Source organism: Octopus sinensis, linkage group LG19 (assembly GCF_006345805.1).
Source record: "Octopus sinensis linkage group LG19, ASM634580v1, whole genome shotgun sequence".
Classification (NCBI taxonomy): domain Eukaryota; kingdom Metazoa; phylum Mollusca; class Cephalopoda; order Octopoda; family Octopodidae; genus Octopus; species Octopus sinensis.
Window position 1 is genome coordinate 19,698,172 of NC_043015.1, and position 17,044 is coordinate 19,715,215.

The 17,044-nt window shown below is 31.6% G+C and overlaps 1 protein-coding gene and 1 long non-coding RNA gene across 2 annotated transcripts in view; both read left to right on the forward strand.

Annotated features, from left to right (window-relative positions):
* LOC115222151 (filamin-C) overlaps window positions 1-17,044 on the forward strand; it is a 290,692-nt gene that overhangs the window by 155,508 nt on the left and 118,140 nt on the right. The window contains exons 22-24 of the mRNA XM_036511485.1: window positions 3,602-3,739; window positions 4,841-5,014; window positions 5,672-5,818. Coding sequence (XP_036367378.1) covers window positions 3,602-3,739; window positions 4,841-5,014; window positions 5,672-5,818 — 459 coding nt within the window. The remainder of the gene's footprint in view (window positions 1-3,601; window positions 3,740-4,840; window positions 5,015-5,671; window positions 5,819-17,044) is intronic.
* Window positions 10,676-15,927, forward strand: LOC118767223. The gene is made up of 3 exons (XR_005003129.1): window positions 10,676-10,688; window positions 13,650-13,652; window positions 15,785-15,927. It is a non-coding gene; the product is annotated as an uncharacterized LOC118767223 (long non-coding RNA).

Here is a 17,044-nt window from a genome sequence, read left to right on the forward strand (position 1 = left end):
TACATATATATACATATTATATATATATAATAATATATATAATATATATATCTATATATATAATATATACCTATATATATATATTATATACATATATTACATATATTATATATATATATATATTCTATACATATATATAAATTACATATATATTACATATATATATTATACATATACATATCTATATATATATATATATTATTACATCTATATATATATATATATTATATTATATATATCATACTAAATCTATATATATATATATATACCATATATGTATATATACCTATATTATATATATATATCTATATATTATCATATATATTATATATATATATATCTATATAATATATATATATATATATCTAATATATCTTATATATATATATATATATATACTATATATATATAATACATCTATAATATTCTATATCCCTCATGCCCTCCCCCCCCTATATATAATATATATATATATATATACCTATATAGACATACATAATATATCATATCTATATATAATATATATATATAATATATATATTATATCTACATATATATATATACCTATAATATATATCTATCTATATATATATACCTATATAATCTACTCTCTATATAAATATATATATATATACATCTATAACGATATATATATATATATACATATATATATATTCTACATATATACCCATATATATATATATATCATCCCCTCTATCTCTATATATATATATACATATATATCTATATATTATATATATATTATATATCTATATATATTATAACATTATATATCGATATATATAACAAGATCTCTCTATATATATATATATATCAAATATATATATATATATACACATACCTATATATATACTACTATATACATATCTATAAATCTATATATCTCTCTACTATACTATATATATAGTACTATATATCTTATATATATATATCTCTAATATCTATCTAGATCTCTATATACTCTATATATCTATTATATATCTAGATCTCTACATATCTATACCTATATACATATATCTACATATATACATATATATACATATATATCTATATATCCATATATCTCTCTCTAATATATAGAATATATTATACCTATTATACCTCCATAATCTATATATATATATATATACATATATATACATTATATATCTATATCCATATACCCTATACCCTATCTATATCTATTATATCTACCTATCTCTATATATATATATAAATATATATACATCTATATATATACTATACTTATATATCTATAATATATAATATACATATATACCTATATATATATATCTATATTAACATATATATATATATAATATATACATATATACATATATATATATATATATATATATAATTATACATATATACATATCTATACATCTCTCTCATATCTCTCTATATATATACATATATCTACATATATCTACTATATATCTCTATGATATACATATCTACATATATCTATACATATCTATTATTAATATATCTACATCTCTCTCCTTTCTCTACATAGATATATATATCTATATATACATCTATATATATTATAGATATCAATATATATATACATATCTATATATATCATATATACATTTATATATATATATCTAATATATATATACATATATACCTATATATATATATTCTATACATAATATACATACTATCTATCTATATATACTATATAAATATATATATACACTATATACATATATATATATATATATACATACTATATATATATACATTATATATAAATATATATACATATAATATATATATATCTATACATATATATATATATATATATACATATATCTAACATATATATATACATATTATATATACATATATCTATATATATATAATACATATATATATATACAGATATACTATTACATATATATATACATATACAACATATACTATACATATATATATATACATATATTACACTTAATATAATCTATATATACAGATATATATAGATACATATATATATATATACATATATATATAGACATATCTTTACATAATATACTATACATATATATATATATACATTATATATATATATACATATATAATATATTAATATATATCTTATTACTATATATATATATAAATATATATATAATATATATATATACCATATATATAACATATATATAATATAATATCTATATATATACATATTATATATAAACTATATCTATATAGTTCTAAATATACGATATCTACATACCTATATATCCCATATATATATAACATATATATATATACCAATATATATACACATATAATATACACATTATATATATACACATATATACTACACATATATATATACACATATATCATACACATATATATATATACATATTATATATACATATATATATTACAAATATTAATACACATATTATATACATATATCTATACATATATATATATACATATTAATATATACACATTATCTATATGTCCATATATATACACACATATATACATAGACATACATACTATATATATATATATATATAATATATATATATAATCTGTAAATGGTAAAATGTGACAATTATTTGTAGCCATGATAAAACTCCGAATTTCGGATACCGAGGTGGAAATCTTTTTCTTTTTCATAGTATGTTTCCGATGGCCGGATAACTGAAGAGATGGCGACATGGATTTCCACCTCAGCATCCGAAACTCAGAGGTTTATCATGGTTACCAAATAATTGTCACATATTACATTTACAAATAAATTTCTCTATTTACATAATATCAAGGTCTCTTTCATTCTTTTGTTGTTTTACCATTTTTATCATATATATATATATATATATATAAATAATGTGTGTGTGTGTATATAAATGTATATATATATAATATATATTATATATATATATATGAAAATTACTGTATCAGCCAGATTATCAGATGTTATATGTTGCTGGTCAAAATGCGTTAACTTGCATTTTTGTAGTTTTCAAATAATGCCACCCCACTCACCATCATGGGCAGACCAATACTCTCCCTGAGCAGAATGCCACTCTATATTCATATATATATATATATAACATAACCAGAATCCTAGTAGGCTTAAAACATAGAATAAGCTGGGGGTTTGATTTCAGCATAGAAGCAAATGTCACTTAATGTATTTTGGTAACAACTCTTCATTTACATTTTTTTTATATTGTAATTGTGACCAATAGCCTCATTAAACACAGGTTTCTAATGATCCAATCACTGATTCACATTTCTCATAGTGAAAGGGACAAAGGTGTATCTGTAATTTGTTGTAGAACAATTATCACAAGAGATGTTTCTCCAAAAGGGAAGGACACACACATTCACACGTGCACTCACTCTCATACACACTCACACACATATACACACACATACACATGTGCACACAAACACACACGAGCGCACACTCACACAAATCTACACATACACACACAACATGAAATAAGAAAATTAAGATACATTTATTAAACCTTATTTGAGACTATAATTAATTTACAGATGTTTTTAACTTTTTTCTTCTAATTTACCAAACCCACAGGAGTACATGAAATCAGTGTCACATTCGGTGGCAACCCTATCAAAAACAGTCCATTCCAAGTGAAGTGCTATGATGCAAGTCTTGTAAAAGTCTCTGAAATTCCTCAAGGAATTGTTGGTGTGCCCTGTAAATTCACAGGTTTGTATTATAATTCTTCAGCATTGTTATTATTCTATTAATTAATCCAATCATCATCATTCAAGGTCCGTTTTCCATGCTGGCATGGATAGGATGGTTTGACAGGAGTTAGCAAGCCAGAGAGCAGCACCAGACTCCATTGTCTATTTTGGCATGGTTTCTATGCTGGATGCTCTTCTTAATGCCAGCCACTTCACAGACTAGAGTATACAGGTGCTTTTTATATGGCACCAATACAGGTGCTTTGTATGACACCAGCATTGTTTTAAATATTAACATCATGGATGGGATGTTTTTGAAGTGAAAAGTGTATGTGTGTGTTTCTATGACAGCTAACAATTGTGAATCATAACTGTCAGTTAATACTGCTACTGTATAAACCTGAAGATTGCAAAAAGCATGAAAGTACTGGTTTTGACATATGTAATATTGTAAAATAGTAAAAAAAACAAATATATATAAAATGTAAAGATTCAACTGTTGGAATTTCATTGGCAAATATATATTTGTACAATATCATGCCTACCTCTCCTACAAGCCTCAACCTCCTTGGATTTAGGATACCATTTTCCAAGGCATATAAGTGACCGAGATCACAAACCACCTTTCAAATGGGACACCAGTCCATTACAGGTTTAGTTATTTACAGCTCAGTGGACTGGGCCAATGTGAAATGAAGTGTTTTTCTCAAGAGCACAATGCACAGCCTGGTCCAGAAATCGAACTGATGCTCTTGCGATTGTGGGTACAACAACCTACCCACTAGGCTACATGCCTTCACTAACTCTGAGGAAGTGGAAAGGGATGAGGGCAGGATCATGGAAAGAGGGGATGGCATTCAACATCTGAAAAGGTTTCAATGAGCGTTTGATAACAGACATGTCATGTCAATTGTTCTCGCTTTAATTTACCATCATTCATTCATGTTAAAATTGCTGTTTCTGCAGGAAGTGTGTCCAACCCATGCTAGCATGGAAAAACAGACGCCAAATGATGATGATGATGATGATGATATACTCATCAACATTCTTTACAATGTATAATGTAACAGTTTTGTTTTATTTTGTTTTATTTGTTTATATCTTTTGTTATTGTTTCCAGTGGACACTACGTCTGCTGGGGAGGGTAATTTACAGGCGGATGTATTTGCCGGAGGGAAACCAGTCCCTTACCACATGAACTATTTGACTCCAAATCGATATGAAGTGACCATCCTTGCACAGCAGGCTACAAGGCATCAAGTACATCTCAAGTTCAATTCTGATCGCATTCCTGGTCAGTGAAATATTGCTGTTATTATTATTGCTAGTTTGTTTTGTTGTTATTTTTGTTTAGACCCTAGGCCAGTACACATCAACAAAACCTATGACCAAAGGCATTTTAACCATTGCATTATATCTAATATATATATACATATACATATATATATATAGAGAGAGAAAGATTGTATGTAAATGATGTATGGCTATATAAAATAAACATTTTAATTCCCTGTAAGAATATGTATTTGAGATTTTTCCCTATTTAATTCTGGGTGAATAACTCTCAAGAAGAATAAGTAAATTTGGTAAATGAATTATCATTGGTTTTTTTTTTTGTTATTCCATAAATAAAAACCAGATCCCATTCATTGTCTTTGTAATATACGTACATACACTTTTTAAGGCTATTTATAGAAATTAGAGCTAGCACTAATTGGATATAATGTTTTGCATCCAAATACATCTAATGTAAACAATGCAATTGAAGATAAAGATAGAAAGATAGTTAATGGGTGTATATGCACATTTCAGGAGTTATTGCCCTCTTCTTCATCATCACATGCAACCCATTAACCATCTGTGGATTCGTTGCTTAAATATAACCATATAGCCACTAAATATAATGGAATCCAAAATGAATTTTTTTAATTTCTTTTTTCTTTCATTTCAGGTAGCCCTTATATCATTGATTACTTGGACACAGCTGATATTTCAGCCAGCGGAGAAGGACTAGGCATGGTCTGCTGTCAACAGTCTGCTGTCTTCACTGTCGATGCCAAAGGGGCTTCTTTATCTGACCTTACCATTGAGATAACAGGTATTACTTTAATTCACAGCATGCCATAGTTGCTAAAATACAGTGCTGTCTTTTGGGGTGAAAGGTATCATTTTTTTATTTAGTTAAATCAATCATATTTTAAAACATGTGGTGTCATCTATAGGACAATTAATACAAGGGAGATAATCATTTCTTCATAATATTTTGTGGGATCATGAGTTTGAATTTAAAATTAAGGAATAAAGAAGTTGCATAGAATACACATATTTTAATTTATGTCAGCCTTGATTAAGCAGATTTATGTTAAAGACAGTCAAGCCATGACCAATCCATATTTTATTTTTCACACATAGTATATTTAGGACTAGATTATCCAGTTTGTCCTTCCTTTCACAGATAGTAATATGATATAATGGAGACTTGGTTGCTATTTCAAGCTGCTCAGGCAACCACATGAAACTCCATCAGTAGCTCATAATTCATGCTGTTTATTACATGTATGTGTGATCAATAAAGCATTGATTGATTCCATGAATGAATCTATTTTGCAATACTGTATTTTCTGGTGTTCATGCCAAAATACACAGGTTGACTTATGCACCAAAACAACTTTGGGAAACCAAAAATTCCATATGAAATACAACAGAGTTGAGAAAGACAGTTTGAATGTTTATATGTCTATGCTATATACTACATTGACTTATGCCTGAAAATACAGTGCAATTTCCAAATGATAGAGACCCAATCATACAATGAAGAAAAGAGTCAAGCAGCAGACTCACTTCATGAAATAATAATAATAATAATAAAATTCAATAGATTCTTTAAGACTTAGAATTTACATTATCAGTTGAGAATAACATTTTGTAACACAGCAATATTTTTTTGTCTTTTTAAATTAATAATTTTGTAAATGACATTTGCAATGAATATAAATAACCCTGTGGACCCTAGTGGCAAGTTAATAAATGGGAGATAATCATGTCTTGCTAAATTTTGGTAGGGTTAGAAATCTGAATTTAGAATTAGGAAACAATAAAGATACATAAATCATACAGATTTGATTAATTTGTGGGTTTTTTTTTGCTTATTTATTACAAAAATCTCAATTTTTTCCATTTAATTTTATTTATTTTCTGTGTGTGTTTTTTTCTATATTTTGTTTTATTTTTTTTATTTGTGCATGATATGGGTGTAATGCAGATGTTTTGCACATCTTTCAAACAGTGCTGGTATACTGTGCATGTTGTGTGCAGCATGAATTCAAGCAAAGCAAAGCGCAAAAATTGCATGTCATTAGCGGCGATCAATAAAGAGGCTTGTATTTTCTTATCTGTAAACCATCTTTGAAAAGTAACCCCTTCACCAATTCCCTTTCCCCTCTCTTGTTCTCTCTCATCTCTCTCTCTCTCTTTATATATATATGGTGGAGTATATTACATATTATATGTAATAGATCCATATATTACCTATAATCATTGTTTCTCTTGCTCTCTCTCTCATTCTATAATTATTAATTATAATAATGATTTCTTACTAAAAAATAAATCATAAATTTAATCATGGACATAACACAAAAATAACATATTTCCAAGAATATTAATGTGGCTCACACACTAAACACAAGCTTCAACCAACCAGGTCTACAGTTTCCTTGTTAGCTATTTACCACTGCTTCGTACTGTGGTGCCTACCATTTTAATAATAAAACAAACATTAGGTATAGTAATCATATCTTTGTCTTGGGAGCAACTGATCTTAGTAAGAAAGAAGTCAGGTAGTGTTAATATAATTGTCCTGAAACACCTGTAAACCTTTCAATACCAATCCATCTCAGATTACTCCTGGTTCTATAATAGCAACTTCCCTGTATTAAAGCAATCTAAAGTAAAACCCTCTGCCAAAATTTCACGTTAATTTATGTTCTAAACATCAGTTTTTAACCCATTAACTGCCAAATTTTTTTATTCATAATTTTTGGCTTTGCCAAGTGTATTAGGAGTTAAAATAATATATAATATTAAAATTTTCTTCATATGTGAATTATTTTGGAAATTATGATAAATGTTTTGAAAAGTCCCAAACAGGGATTGCTGAAAAAAAGCATATTTATCCTTTTCTATTCAATTGCAATATAAAAACATTAAAGTTTTTTGGAAACTATAGTATCAAATGCGAATGTGTATGAAATATCAATGAATGATATAGATGGGAAATGCCAAAAAATGTTTTCAAAACAGTTAATATTTTTGTAGTTCGAAAATTGCAATTTATGACATAAAATGTCCTCTAGAATTAGCCAAAGTTAATAAGGAGAAATTTTAACTCCTAAATATTATTAAACACACCTCTGCAAATGTAATGTGCATAAGCAATTTACTTTAAATACAACAAACAACCAGCAGTGAGACTGTTTTTAGCAGATCTCTAAATGGGGTTCGTGGCAGGCAATGGGTTAATAAATAATGACAGTTATTTTACTAAATTCTTCATTATTTTCAAAATTAATTGAAGCAAAAATTTGTATATTTCATCAGAAATATAGTGATACAAATCAACTCATGACCAAGTGTAAAACCACATCTTAAATTCAGTAAGTCTGTTCCAAAAGTCTAAGAAGTTCCTGGGTGGAAATTTGAGTGAGTAAAGTGTTACACAGCACTGAACCCTCTTTTCTGTGCAGTCAGCTATAAGACCAGCAGCACAACAGAGATTGAAGCAAGTAGAAACCAACTCTGCTTCAGGTTTTTCTAATTCAAATTTATCTTTTCTTATAAGGAAGAACTAGTGGTCCTTCACTCCCTGTGGTTCACATTCTAGTTAACCCAAATCTGGGACCTTAACAGGTGCTACTGCTTTGGGTCAGAGTTGATCTGGGAAAAATAGTGGCTCAGAAGTGGTTCTACACTCCTCAAAACCCTGGATCTCTTGTACCAAGGCCCCTCAAGTGGATGTGGCTTAAAGGCCATACCCAGGACAAAGAAGTATTTTAACAAAAGGGTTAACTGATAAAGCATTTAGTTGGGTGACGTGTTGAGCCCAACATCTCCAGTTCCATCTAATAGTAAAATAAAGATTAATAATAATAATAATCCTTTCTACTGTAGACACAAGGCCTGAAATTTGGGGGAAGGGATTAAATCGATTACATTGACCCCAGTACTCAACTGGTGCTTATTTCATCAACCCCAAAAAGATGAAAGGCTAAGTCGACCTTGGCAGAACTTGAACTCAAAATGTAATAGCAATAATAATAATAATAATAATCAAGGTATGAAGTGAGGATAACCTTTAATGTCCAAGAGTTAGGTAATACAGGTAACCACTACTTCAAAATTCAATACAGAGTGATGTAAAGTAATGAGGTTTCAGTATTAATGAAGATGTGTGACTTATGTAAAGCAATAAATCAAAGGTGAATGTTAGAATGACAGCACGATTATGAATCCAATAATATATTAGTTTGTTGGGACAGCTCTGAAGATTTCATTCTCATGCTGTGCTATATCCACAGGAAAAACTGGACTCAGAACTGCTTGTTAGCAAAACACTCAACTGTTATACAGTGTTTCTGCTGCTTAAAATGTTAAACTTTACTCAGTTGTAGATGCAATAGGAAAGTAAACTGGGGTGTTGAGAGTTTAATGATACACCAAGTACCAGTTGGTATTACTCTGAACCATGTGTAACTGGAAAGGCCTGTAACAGTCAGGGGATTTTTTTCCCTTCTCCTTTGGTTAACTTATAAAAATGAAGTAGCTCTATCATGGCCTGTCATAAACACAACTTAGTTAAAAATCATATGAATTTCCAAATTTCAAGGATCCATGGATCTAATGCTTGTCTCTAATTTCTGTAGATTTAAGAAGATGAGATATAAATCTCCCTTTGGATAGGACCCTGGTTTATCCCAGGTGAGCTTTAGTATATTCTTATGAGGAGAGTATGTCTGCTCAAAATAATAGATTAGGCTGAAAACCAGCTAAGATTTTGTGGTTCAAACCTTGTCACTGGTAGTGATTGTATCTCCGATCAAATTGCTTTGAATCAGTCCATCTAGATGTGAGTAGATACTGTGGGAACGTTTTAATTTTCTGCTGTAAGCAGTAGTTACATGCTACATTGTAAAATTGTATCAGTGAGCTTAATTCCATTTTGGAGAAGGATATATCAGTTGCAAAAGACTGGCATCGAAAGAAAGACAAGATCTGCTTCTTTTCTATTTTGAGCCACTAAAACCAAAAATAATAAAAATAATAATAATAATAATAATCACTAACCTCATGAATCCTGATTGTAAAAATATAGAACCTTTCCCCAGAGAGAATAAACTGCTTGGAATAGATATGAACTCCTGCCCCAATTAATACTAGCCAATTATCTTATCTATCAAACTATTTCAATTCCTTATAGCCAGACTAATACCTTACCAGCTAAACTACTTTCACCCCATCTGTTACTTTTCTTCCTGCATGAACCAAAATATCTCCTTCTTCTTTCATATTTCTCAGTCAAATATGACTGTTTCATCTGATTTTGTTTTATATTAGTTCATTAAACATTACATTATTTCATGCTATTTCAAAAGATTTAACATGTAATATTTTATATAACTTTCACCAAATACTGTTTAATATAACATTCAACATATTATACTGTGTGATTATAATATCCAGTATTCATAACATTGTTTGATATTTTTAGTAACTGTAAGATATAATTTATTTTGTGTGTTAATGTTAATAATACAATTGTTATAATTCAAACAAACTTAATATTGTGTATCATAGCTTTGATATATAACATGATTTGTTTTATATAATTTCAATACATAACTTTGATATAATTTTAACAAACCTCTAAATAACAACAAATCTCTTAAATAACAACCATAAAATTGTATGATACAGTTTCAACATGTAATAATGTTTTTTCATAAAATCTCACCAACTGTAATTTTGTTTGATGCTATTCCAATACAATTGTTTCCTTTGTGTAATTATCATTTTAAGAGGCATAATGATATTGTCTTATACAATTTCAACAAACATAACACTGTGTGACATAATTTCGACAGGCACAACATTTTTTGTATACTTTCAACAAATATGTAACACTGTTTGATATCTGCTGGCCAAAATTTATCCAAGTGTAACATCACATTGCTTGAAATAATTTCAACAAACATCATATTGTTCAATATAATTTCATCAAATGCAATATTGGTTGATATAAATCTAACAAGCATAACATTGTTTGATATCTTTTTAATCATTATAACAGCATTTTATATGATATAGTTTCACATGGTTCCGAGAAATACAAGATAATTTATTGAAATTTCATTGTAAAATAGTTGAATTTTATCAAATTCTTTGATATCTTGTTAGTCATAATATTGTTTAATGACAAAAACGATATAAAAACATTCCTACTTTTCATATTTTTGAATATTGTTAGAATTAATTTTACTGTTTTCAAACCACACTGTTATCATAATGTGATGTCTTTGTTTGTCCTCCCTCCGTTGAGTGACAACCAGTGTTGGTTTATTTACATCTACATAATTTGGTGGTTTTAGCAAAAGAGACCGATGGAATAAGTACTGGGGCTAATTTGCTCAACTAAGCCCTTCAAGGTAGTGCCCCAGCATGACCAGGGTCCTATGACTGAAACAAGTAAAAGTGATGTTTCAGGTTTCTTGTTTTAGTTTCTTCTTCTTCTTCTTTTCCTTCTTCCTCTTCTTTTTCTTCTTTCAAACTAAACACTAGAACTTTGAAATTGCATGCAAGAGTTCTCTCCTGTGTAATATTTCTAGGAGCAGAACCCTCATCTATGACAGGAGAGTCCACAATATATAGTTACATCTGAAACCAAAATCTGTAGCTTATGGAAACCCAAGGGTCACACCAAGAAACACAACTTCCACCATCTGTGTACCCCCACCCCATCATCATCCAAACTGGAATTTTCCACCATTTTACTCCCTGACTATTTCTTTGATGTCACTCAATCCACCCACCCCCACCTCTTACAATCTTCCAGTACCCCTTTCACTTGGGAGGAAGTGCGTCCATTCATGACCATCCATATTTGCTAAATGTGGGGTGTCATGGCATCATGAGCAAGCCTCATGTATGTCTACACTCATATATTTATGTATGTTACTGTTCAGTTTTATTTCAAGATTTCTTGCCAATAGAGAAAGAGCCAGTTTCTAACCATTCGAATTTCAACTGTAACAAGAGAGAATTTTTGTATGTATGTATGTATATATGTATGTATGCAAATTTGTATGTTTTGCTTTATGTATGAATTCTCATGCATATAGCTGCCTATCTAGACGTCCTCATATATATTTAAAGGATAACAGTTTCTTCTATCACTACAGCTAGAAAGAATTTGTTTACCTGTTGAGCTGTTGTTTCCATTCTGTTCCTCGGTTGTGTTGATGTTGTGTCCAGCCATGTTGTTCATAGTAACTCTCTGCAGGCTAAATTCAAGTTTCAGTCAATAATCACTATGATCGTAAATAAAAGACTCCCTCAGTTAATTCATCTAAAGATTAATCACTTATTTAATAAGGCTGATAGTTGTGGCTCCAAAGTTGGAGATAGTATTCATCGTATTTTCGATAAATAGTCTCCTATGCCAAATATGCGACTTGTTGCTTTGAGTTTGTGTATGTCATCATCATCATCGTTTAACGTCTGTTTTCCAGGCTGGCATGGGGTGGACAGTTTGACTGGGAACGGGCAAGCCAGGAGGCCACACCAGGCTCCAATCTGATCTGGCAATGTTTCTATGACTGGATGCCCTTCCTAATGCCAACCACTCCAAGAGTGTAGTGGGTGATTTTTATTAGCCACCAGTAAGGGAACCAGTCAGGTGGCACTGGCATCGGTCATGTTCAGATGGTGCTTTTTATGTGCCACCGGCACAGGAAGCCAGTCAGGTGGCATGGGCAACAACATGTATACATGAGGACAAAGTTGATAGTGACTTCAAAGTTTCAGCTTGTTCGCCTTCATCAATTTGATGAAGCAAGCTAAACTTCAAGGTTTCCCTTGTTAAAATATTTCCTTGTTAAAATCAATAAATATACTTATCCCTTGGCTGTGTGGTAAGAATTTTGTTTCCCAACCACATGGTCCTGGGTTCAGTTCCACTGTGTGGCACCTTGGGCAAATGTCTTCTACTATAGCCTCAGGCTGACCAAAGCCTTGTGAGTAGATTTGGTAGACAACCGATGTTGATGTGTTTATGTCCCCGTTATTTAGTAGTCTGACAAAAGAGACTGATAGAATAAGTACTAGTCTTACAAAAGAATAAGTCCTGGGGTCAGTTTGTTTGACTAAAGGTGGTGCTCCAGCATGGCCACAGTCAAATGACTGAAACAAGTAAAAGAAAATATATATATATAATTGAAAAAATTCATTATAGGTATAAAGATACCATAAACAAGTATAAAAATGGAGAAAATATGTTAAAACGAATTTTTCAATTGTTATTTTCATATTCTTAATACTTGCTCTGGTTGATTTTTATGAATATGATGAATTTTTTTATTGGAAATTAATTTTTCTCTTTTTTTGGATCCTTCAAAAAGTTTGAATTGTTCTTTTTGAACTTATTTCTTCTCATATGTGTGTGTGTGTAAATTCAAGAATGAAAATTGAAAAACAGGAAAAGCTAGAAAAGTCAGTTGGACGAAGATAGTGAATGTATTAGAATGATGTCTAATGAAAGTTTTGAAGAAAAAATGGAAGTAAAAATATGACATTTAAAGCAAAGCTTTTTGTTGGATTGAGAAAGTAAATCCAGAGAAGCGGAAAAGAAGGAAAGAGTGGATAGTCTAGGGACAAATGAGTGTGTCCTAACATGGTCAAAGAATAACTGATCAGAAGTTGTGCTGGGGGTGGAAATAGAAAATGTAATTTTCAAGGACAGGAGAGTGCATAATTTGGCTTCTGTGTGTGAAATGTGCATGTGTATGGTTGTGAGGAGTGTGTTTGTATGTTAGGGATTGCTGTGTAGATAGCAGTATGTGTGTATGCATGCATGTTTAGCTTATGAGTGGGGGTGTTTGTGTGTGAGTGTGTGTAAGGGTGGATCTAACAAGTCAGTAGCAGTAGGATGTGGGTTCGAGAAGCTGAGAGATGTGTGTCACTGTATGTGTTTGCATGTGTGTGTGTGTGTGTGTGTGTGAGAGAGAGAGAGTGATGTAAATCAAATTATACAGTATTACAGATTCATTAAAACCAATCTTACCAATCAGTTTCACACAGGATATTATATAACGAGCGAATTATCTAATACACATGCTTTTCAGAGATGGCAGATATCAAAAAAAAATCTGTAATACTGCACACCCACTTTATTAATATGCTTTATGGCATAACTGCATAACTTATAGATTCTTAGATCACACACACACATGAAAGGTAGGTTTGGTGAGATTGTTGAGATGCTTGAACAGAAGCATGTAGATTTGTAATCACCCAAGAGGAGGTTCTGCTAGGTTCCTCACAAACAAAGAACATAGATATAAGATTTTCTTGGTAGGAAACCATGATGGGGTTGGGGGCATGGGTATACACTTTGCTGAGAAATGGGTTGATAAGCTAATCGAGGTAGTCAGAGTTTGTAATAGAATACTTAAGCTTAGATTAGTGCTGCAACATGGAATAGCAGCCATTATCTCGGCCTATACTCCTCGATCAGGGCTCCCTCATGAACAGAAAGACTGATTTATTGACACCCTCTTGCAGACTACCTCATCGACAAATGATAGGGACCTTCTCTTTGTTGCTGGTGACTTCAGTGGGCATGTTGGACATCTGGGGAACATCCATGGTATGCATGGTGGAAACAGATTTAGTTCCTGCAATGAGGTGGAGACCAGGCTGCTGGAGTTCTGTGATGCAAATAATCTTATGATCTGTAATACTAACTTCAGGAAACCTGCCAGTAACCTGTTCACCTTCCAGTCAAATGGGCACATTAGTTAGATTGACTACATTCTCACCAGGAAATGAAAAAGATGGCTGCTTATAAATGCCTAAACCTTCCCAGGTGAAGAATGCACTCCACAACATAGGTTAGTTGTTAACGACATCAGGATCAGGGCTAAATGGCTGCCCAGAAGATGACCAGTCTGGAAAATAAGGGTCTGGAAGCTTTAGGATTCTCTAAATGGACAGAGATTTAGAGACGTATTACTTGAGGCTTTTGATGAAAAAGAGAAGGATGTAATATCACATAATGTGGAGGACAACTGGAGGTTCCTACAGGACAACCTGTTGAGGGCTACTGACCAGATCTGTGGTTAGTGCAAAGTCCCCTCTCAACCTAAGGTGACATGGTGGTGGAACAATGTAGTTGACAGGACCATTAGGGAAAAGAAACAGGCCTGGAAGGACTGGAAGTGTGGTGGTAGCAGGGAACAGTATCAGATTGCCAGAAGGGAAGCTAGGAGACAGGTTTACGTAGCCAGAGGGGAAACAGATAAGAAAAAATTTGCCAATGTTCTGTGTCATGAGGACCAAAGACTTGAAGTGTTTTGTGTTTCAAGACAGTGTGTGAGAGAGAATTGTGATGTCATAGGAGAGAAATGTGTCCGCATGGATGATGGCTCACTTGTATTCAATGATGCTGCAAAGAAAGAGACTTGGAGATGCCTCTATTCAAGATTGCTAACTGAAGAGAATGAATGGGAGAAAGAGAGTTTGCCGAATGTCCACCCAACAGAGGGACCAGCTATCTGAATTGACAGTACCTTGGTAGATAAAGCAATTAAGGATATGAAGACAGGGAAATCCCCTGGCCCATCAAGAGTCACCACTGAGATGCTTAAAATATCTGGTGGTATAGGCTATAGCTTAGTAACCCGTATAGTTAACCAGGTGATACACAAAGGAACCATACCCAATGACATGTGTAGCTGTACCATAGTCAACTGCTACAAAGGTAAAGGTGATGCCTTGGATAGAAATAATTACAGAGGTGTGAACAGCCATACTACAAGACAGTGAAACATGGGCTGTGACTGTTGAAGACATGTGTAGGCTTGTAAGAAATGAAGCTAGTATGCTTCACTGAATGTGCAATGTCAGGGTGCATGTATGACAGAATGTAAGCATCCTGAGCGAAAAGTTCGATGTAAGAAGCATCAGATGTGGTGTGCAAGAGAGACAACTGCACTGGTATGGTCATATGATGCATATGAATGAGGACAGTTGTATAAAGAAGTGTTGCACTCTAACTGTAGAGGAAACCTGTGGAAGAGGTAGACCCAAGAAGACATGGGATGAGGTGGTGAAGCACAATCTTCGAATGTTAGGCCTCACAGAGGCAATGACAATGACTGAGACCTTTGGCAATATGCTGTGATGAGGACCTGTCAAACCAAGTGAAATCATAGTCATGGCTGATGTCAATGCCATCTGACTGGCACCCATACCAGTGGCATGTAAAATGCACTGATCGAGCGTTGGACCTCATGGAGGCAGTGACAGATGACCAAGACCCTTGGTGATATACCATACTTGTGTAGACCTGTCAAGCCAAGTGAGGCTTAGTCATGGCCGATGCCAGTGTCAGATCAGTGGCACATAAAAAATCACCCATTACACTCTGGGAGTGTTTGGTGTTAGGAAAGGCATCAAGCTGTAGAAACCTTGTCAAATCAGATAGGAACCTGGTGCAGATCTAACTCATGACAGCATGGAAAGTGGATGTTAAATGATGATGATATACATACATACACATAATTATATATGTATTAATAGTAATGGTATGACAACAAAAGAATGAATGAGACCTCGATATGTAAATAGAGGAATTTATCTGTAATATAATATGTGAATATGTGACAATTATTCTTAATAACTGACAAGATGCCGGAGCAGGTTTCTGCCCCAACATCTGAAACTTGGAGTTTTATTATGGCAACTGAATAATTGTCACATATTATTTTACAAATATATATATGTCATTTTATTTTATATAACATCATGAAATGTTGAATGATATCTAAAAAAAAATGCTTTATTTTAATTATAAGTAACTTTACAGAAAAAATTAACTTTACCATCATTTCCACAGACCTTTGCGCGAATTTATTTCATCTGATACGCTTGTCAATATTGACGACCATCATAACACATAACAAAACATCCTCACACATGCTACACATGTTCTAAATAACATTCATACATATATATCGCAATAACAAATCAAATTTATTAATCCATATTACATAAC